The sequence below is a fragment of the Gossypium hirsutum genome, chromosome D01 (genome assembly GCF_007990345.1).
Source record: "Gossypium hirsutum isolate 1008001.06 chromosome D01, Gossypium_hirsutum_v2.1, whole genome shotgun sequence".
Classification (NCBI taxonomy): domain Eukaryota; kingdom Viridiplantae; phylum Streptophyta; class Magnoliopsida; order Malvales; family Malvaceae; genus Gossypium; species Gossypium hirsutum.
Window position 1 is genome coordinate 10,216,527 of NC_053437.1, and position 7,818 is coordinate 10,224,344.

Consider the following 7,818-nt stretch of genomic DNA (forward strand, 5'->3'; position numbering starts at 1 on the left):
TTTTGGTGTAGTGAATGGCTTTGAGAATGCATGACGAATAATAATTTTCAAATAATCCCGGCAACCGAACCCATACCACTTGGACTCTCACCTCATCCTGATTCATCGAGAAATCGGATGACCAAGGACGGACCGTCAAATATTGCCCAAATATCACCCATGATCCATTAGTTAACACATTGTTGTAGCCATCTTCCTCACTAAACCGAACCAGAAAATAATCATTCTCCAAATCCATTAATTGGAATGGACTATTTGTTTTCCACAATAGTGTAACCCTATTTAGCAAAGCATTGAATGTTATTTTCCTATCCAATAGCTTAACAATGATTGTTTTTTTTCCATCTTCTTCTCAATGAAACCCTTCACCCGGTCAGAGAACGTAATCGATGGTATCCCACCTACCAGTTCAGTCCTTACATCACCATCCTTAATATCAAAATCATCCACCATCCGCAACTACTCCTTTGAACCGGGAGCACACATAAGAGAATGCTTATAGCTCATCTTTGGCAATGAATCCTCCAACACCTTCCTACCGTCCCCATCCACTCTGGGATCATTTGAGTCAGGTGGTAACTCCGTTCTACGTCTAACCTTTATCGTAACTCTAGCCACGCCTGAATTGGAGATATCAGGATTAGAACCCGACGTGAAAACCAGAGACCCACATAATTATTTAAATTTTACTTTTTAAATAATCACATTTTACCGGACAAACAAGGTCAAAAATTTAAAATTCCTGCCAAATAATTATTTTATAGTGTTCATTAATGAGCGAAAAGAGAAATAATTCTTTGATTCAAGACTTGGACTCCAAGTACTACGGGATCTTCCACCACTTGGACTCCTAGTAATATTAATTATTAAATATTCTGTTTGGATCTTTGTTTTTGATGTTTTGCCACTGCCGTTCTCTTTCACAAATAACTCTGAATGGACTTTACTTGAGACCCACATAATTATATATGCTGTTTCCACAGAATAAACAAATAATATGCTTATGTATGCTCTTGCATCAGCAGCCTATTGTACCTTTCTGAAATGATCGGACTCCACACTTGGCTGTATATATAACAGATATTGGTACGCTAGTCTTACCATTCACTTCACTTTTCCTTCTTTCTACTCATATTCCTATGGGTTCCCAAACCCAGCAGCCTCACTTTGTGCTGTTCCCTTCCATGGCCCAAGGCCACTTGATCCCCATGGTAGATATCGGTCGATTGTTAGCGCAGCGTAACGTGATTGTTACTATAGTTACGACACCTCATAATGCAAGCAGAGTCCAGAAAACAATTGATCGAGCTGTTGAATCAGGCCGCGCTATCCGTTTAGTGCAGCTCCGGTTTCCAGGCAAAGAAGCACGGTTACCAGACGGGGTTGAGAATATAGACATGATATCTTCAATGGAGGACTTGTTCAAATTCTTCACTGCAGCAAACAGTATGGACGAAGCAGTGCAGGAATTATTTGAGAAACTAACACCACGCCCCATTTGTATTATTTCGGACATGTTTCTGCATTACACCCTCAAAATTGCTACCAAGTTTCAGGTCCCAAGGATATCGTTTCATGGAATTTGCTGCTTCTGTTATCTTTGTGTGCACAATCTGAAGTCCTCCAAGATACTAGACAACGTAACATCTGATTACGAATGCTTCAAGGTGCCAGGCTTGGCTGAAAAGGTCGAATTTACTAAACCCCAGTTGCCGCTTAACCTTGATGAATCCTGGAAGGACGTTTTTAATACAACAACAAAAGCTGACGAAGCATCATATGGGGATGTCATAAATAGTTTCGAAGAGCTGGAATCACCATACGTCAAAGAGTACAGGAAGATAACAAAAGCTTGGTGCATTGGTCCAGTTTCTCTGAGCCACAAAAATGAGTTGGATAAGGCTGAAAGAGGTAAGAAGGCTTCAATCAATGAGCAGCAGTGTTTGAAGTGGCTTGATTCTCAGGAACCCAACTCTGTAATTTATGCTTGTCTTGGGAGCATGAGCACTATGAAATCTCCCGAACTGATAGAGTTGGGTTTGGGCTTGGAGGCCTCGAACAAGGCATTCATTTGGATCTTAAGAGGAAATAATGATGCGTCGAACCAGGTGATGAAGTGGATTGAAGAGGATGGATTTGAGGAAAGAATAAAAGGGAGAGGATTTGTAGTTGTGGGATGGGCTCCCCAAGCGCTCATTTTATCACACCCTGCAATAGGAGGGTTCCTAACTCATTGTGGATGGAACTCAACAATCGAAGGCATTTCTGCTGGCGTTCCATTATTAACATTGCCACTTTTTGCAGACCAGTTTACCAATGAGAGACTTGTAGTACAAATACTAAAAATCGGAGTGAGCGTTGGGGCCAATGAACCTACGGCCTGGGGAGATGAAAAATCTGGGTTCATGTTGAAGAAAGAACATGTTAAAAACGCAATAAACCAATTGATGAATGAAGGAAATGAAGGAATAGAGAGAAGAAAACGAGCAAAAGTGTTTGGAGAGAAGGCAAATAAAGCTGTTGAAGTAGGTGGATCTTCTTATCTTAATATGACACTATTAATCCAAGATATAATCCAACAATCTTCAAAGATGGGTGTGGATATGATTCCAACCTCACATCGCCATGAGAACTAAGGAGATATAATAAGAGCGAGGCTCTATCTAATAAGAAAATCGAGATAACGTCAAAGAGTGATTTATTCGGTTGATGTAGTTTTTTTGTTGTTGTTTTTTTGTGTTTCGTATTATTATCAGTCTGTGTCTTGTATCCACAATTTGGTTTAATGAAATAATTACGGTACGTTTTTCAATTGCCATTACTTAACAGCATTGATTTATTTTTTTTCCATTTTTTTCTCCTTTTCTCAATTGATGGTCGACTCTCAATCATCGAACTCCTCATGATCCCAAACCCCAAATGTTAGGCCTATTCGTAGTGCCATAGTTTCCAACTGAACGTACTTTGCAAATGTGAAGATCAGCTTCTCCGTAGTGTCATAGTTGCCACCATTTCCCTTGAGATTCTTTTGTTAGAACTATAACACATTAATATAAACATAATAGATCATGTTTTTTCATGTTAGATCGTTAATAATAAAAACGAGATGCAGAAACATATATAAATCTATCAATATGCTGTTATCTTTGAATCGTGTAGTTTCGATCTTCTAAATTAATATATAAAAAGGTGACTCTTTTTTCTAAATATGGGATGTTAGAAAAGTTATGTATGTGTAGTTTGGAGACCATAACACTAATATCAAATTTTTGCACATTCACCCCATCATTAATTAAAAATTAGTTGCTAGACTATCTACACACATATTTGACTAATACTTCATTTCATTTAATAACTGAATCCCAATAAGCCTTAACTGTAACGGCTCGATTTTCAACGGTGTCGTAAAAGACAATTTCAAAATCTCATTTTCATAAATTGGGTCCGTAAATATTTAATTAATATTTACGGAGTTGGTATAAAAGAATATTAATGTTTGGTCCTTCAATTTTATCTATTAATTGCTTAATTAACCAAAGATTTAGAGACTTACATTGCAATTAGTTAAAGGTCCAAAATGATAAATAAACAATTTTATAATATGTAATAGTGGATGGTGATGGGAACTTCCACTAATTTTTATTAATGGTGATTAAGTTTAATTAATTAAGGTTTAATTAAGTTAAATAAGTAATTAAATATTTAATTAAAGTATATAAGGCAAATTTTAGTGGGGTTTTTTTATTTTTTTCATTTCACCTAACTGTACATGCTTTTAAAACCTAAGAACTACCATTTTTCAAGCTCAAGTTATTCGGTCCCTAATTAATTAAAAATTGGATCAAACCGGAGATAAATGGGGAAAAGTCAAAATTATTGATTAATCTCTAAATATTCAACTGTTTGTTGTTTAGATCGGACAAGTTCATATGATATTTATTTATATAGGTTGTTGTGTATTTGATTTGTAATTATATATGTGTTTGGTTGTAAATTGATTCAAAATGTAAGATTTGGACTAAATTGAAAAGTGATGATTATATGCGAAATTGATGCATGTGTGAACTTAGTAAAGGTTAGGATACGATCGGCATGCCAATAGGGTTTTGTGCTAACTTGTACGGGATTAATTACAGATGTTACCGAGATTCAATATTTGTTAAGGATACTCAAATACATATGACAAAGGTTTAGCTCAGACATGTAACTTGATATCGTTTTAAAGGTTTAGCCCGAACGGGTAACCTAACACGAATATATTCAACTCGGATGAGCAACTGCTGTGATATAGATACCTATGTATCCGAGTTCGTTTACTAGGGTTCATTAAGCAAAATACTTTATATGAAACGAGAACTGAAAATGAGATTAAATGAATTTGAAGTTCAAATGAATGAATATTGAATGAATTAAGTATAATGCCTTTGATAATGTGAGTGAACATATTACTCTTGAATTGAATGAGTTGTGTCACATCCCAAAAATTGGGTTAGAAGATACGGGGTTAGTAAAACCGAGAGTGATCACGTTCTGAATTTTTAGTTAAGGATATGAAAATTATGTTAAATGTGTTAATTTGGTTTAGTGGATAGTTTTGTGTTTTTGTGTGTGCGGGTCTAGGTTTGAATCTTTTCTTTGAATTTTTGTTATTTATGTCGTTACTTGATTAAATGCTAAAGTTACATATTTTATGTAATTAAATTGGTTAATTTATGAGAGTGCACCACTAATTTTTTCCATATTTTTGTTGAATTTTGTGCAGGGGTGCAATTTGGGGCTAAATGGAAGAAAAAGGAGACAATTGGGCTAGATTGAAGAAAGAAGCAAAGAAGGAGGACCAAAGCAGAATTTTTCCAAGATTAATTAGCTAAAATTTTTGTTGACTTAGTGGGAGATTATGTAGGGATTTTTAATATTTTATTCCTTGATTTTCTATACTAGTTGGCTCTTAATTTAGCAAAGCCACTAGTATAAATAGTGGGCTACTTTGTTCATTTTATCATCAAGTCTTGAATCAAGTCATTAATCAAGTTTTTAATTACCAAGTTTTTTTATTAAGTATCCATTTCAGCTTTAGGCCGGAATTAGCCTCGTCAAAACCCGTGAGTTACGTACCCGAGCAAATTAACTCCTAAATTCCAGTACTTATTATTTCTCCGGATTAAGAGTATGATTTTGTCAACTCACAAAGTCAGATTAACATTAAGTCAAAAAAGACGTTTGATTTAGTGTAGTTAGACGTACAGTTGGAATTCCGAAAAGAACGTTTCTAACCAGTTTTCTGTGAACACATTGGCGTGCCAAGTGGAGATTGCTTTTGGTTCTGTCAAGGGAAGTAGTAACCGGATTTAAATGTCCCACGCAGTTGAGGGCATTGGTTCGAGCTAGGCTCTTCTAGAACGCAAAGTTGCCAGAGTTCTAAATCACGAACGTTTCGTGGTTGTTCGATCGGTAAGGGTTAGTTATTGGACGTTCCATAACTAATTTACACAAGGAAGAGTTGGTGTCCGAGGCGTCCTTGGTAGCTATAACTAGCTTATTGGAAAAGAGGAGTTCATCTAATTTCGAGGATCGATTCAAAGACGAGGAAAAACCCGTGCCTAAAGCTGAGCTTATTCTAATTAATTTTTCTTCAAATTTATTTAACTGCTTTTTATTATTTCATTTTCAACTTTTACTTTTTACGCGTTTTATTTATTTATTTCAGGTTCCAGGTTTTCGATTTTATCCTCCCCCTAATATCTTAGGCACGACAACTGCCCCGACATGAATCTGTTCAAGAGAGCAACAATTTGCAGTAAACCCAGTCTCTGAGGGATCGACCCTACTCCCTATACTGCTTAAAATTGCAAAATTAGGTGTAGGTTTATATTGGTGGATTCGACACCCATCAGTTTTGACGCCGTTGCCAGGGACTGGCAACATTTACAATTGTTCTCGAGGAGCCCAGAATTTGAATAACAGGTCGTCGAGCTAACAATGTTAAACAAAGCGCTATTGGGAGGCAACCCAAATTTTTCCCTTTATGCAAATAAAATTTTTGGTAAAACGGAAAATGAAAATGCATGTCGATGATCAGTTCTGTCTAAGGAAAGACTTGGTACTTAAGAATGTCCATTGTGACTCACCTCTCTTTCCTGGGAACTTACTTGGTGCATGTATCACGACAGTTTTACCAAATCTCGTAATCTTGGTTTTTAATAATTTATTTCTCGAGTTTATAGCTTAGCTAATAAATTCAAGAAATAAAAAAAATACACATTTTAATTTTAATTTTTTTTCTTATTATTTATTTTTATTTTGCAGGGAGACATTCCAAGACAAAATTAAATCCCCCATGTCAGCCCACAAAATTCTTTTAATTTCAGCCAAGGCCCAATCCACCTACCCACCATTTAACACTGTGGACACACCTACTAGGCAACCCTCCACGACGTTGAAATACATGGGGAGTTTCTTTTTCCTTTCCCTACTTACCTTTACTTTTTATCATTTAATTCAATTCAAATTACATTAGGGACAATGTAAAATAAGTAGGGGGAAGGGAACATTTATTGGTTCTATTTTGCTTATTCGTTGTCGCTGTTTTTACATGTTTTCCGTGAAAGGTAAAATTTTTCTTTTGATAAATTAGGATGGTACACTTATGTTTTGACCTATTTAGCTATTTAGTTCTTTACACAAACTTTTCAATAGCCTAGACTTAGTGGGTAAGAAATTTTTTTTTTTTAGGAATTATGAGTTTGCTTGACTGCCTACCTTATATCACATGTCAATTTTTTGCCTTCTCTTCTTAAAAAAAAGAGAAAAAAAAGAAATGAATAAATACTCCTCTGATACGAATGTTAAGAGTGAAAAATTGGGGTTGTACATCGGGCTGAGTAACCAGAATGTGGTGCTTGGGTTGTCATCACATCTCGCGCAAAAAGGTTCGTGTGACTATCTAATTTCTTTGCACTCACTCCGCTAACAAGCTATCACGAGTAGGGCGAAATAACCCGCTTAGAGGCATCCGAATCGAGTAACCAGAACATGGTGCTTGGGTTGTCATCTTGTCTCGCGTAAAAAAATTCGAAAATGTCCTAAGTACACAAAAAATTATTATTATTATTATTATAAATAAAAATAAATTAGGGGTAGGTCTATCAAGCTCTAATAAATTCTGAAATATATTTACTTACTTCTTAGGCTAGGTTATTTGAGATGTTAATGTGCTAGGATTAAATTGTTGAATTGTGCAAACCATGGTGGTCAAGTCCTATTTTGGAGAAAATTTTTTTTCTTTTTGCTGATACATACAAAATGCTCGAGGACTAGCATAAGCTAAGTAGGGGGATTTGATTAAATGCTAAAGTTACATATTTTATGTAATTAAATTGGTTAATTTATGAGAGTGCACCACTAATTTTTCCATATTTTTGTTGAATTTTGTGCAGTGGTGCAATTTGGGGCTAAATAGAAGAAAAATGATACAATTGGGCTAGATTGAAGAAAGAAGCAAAGAAGGAGGACCAAAGCAGAATTTTTCCAAGATTAATTAGCTGAAATTTTTGTTGACTTAGTAGGAGATTATGTAGGGATTTTTAATATTTTATTCCTTAATTTTCTATACTAGTTGGCTCTTAATTTAACAAAGCCACTAGTATAAATAGTGGGCTACTTTGTTCATTTTATCATCAAGTCTTGAATCAAGTCATTAATCAAGTTTTTAATTACCAAGTTTTTTTTATTAAGTATCCATTTCAGCTTTAGGCCGGAATTAGCCTTGTCAAAACCTGTGAGTTACGCACCCGAGCAAGTTAACTCCTAAATTTCAGT

At 35.4% G+C, this 7,818-nt stretch overlaps 1 protein-coding gene across 1 annotated transcript; it reads left to right on the forward strand.

Annotated features, from left to right (window-relative positions):
- The first annotated feature begins 1,105 nt into the window (after positions 1-1,105).
- On the forward strand, positions 1,106-2,812 carry LOC107933420 (UDP-glycosyltransferase 73C6). Its single transcript, XM_016865628.2, has one exon. It carries the CDS (start codon positions 1,140-1,142, stop codon positions 2,634-2,636), a length of 1,497 nt encoding a protein of 498 aa, XP_016721117.2. The 5' UTR covers positions 1,106-1,139; the 3' UTR covers positions 2,637-2,812.
- Positions 2,813-7,818: the final 5,006 nt, after the last annotated feature.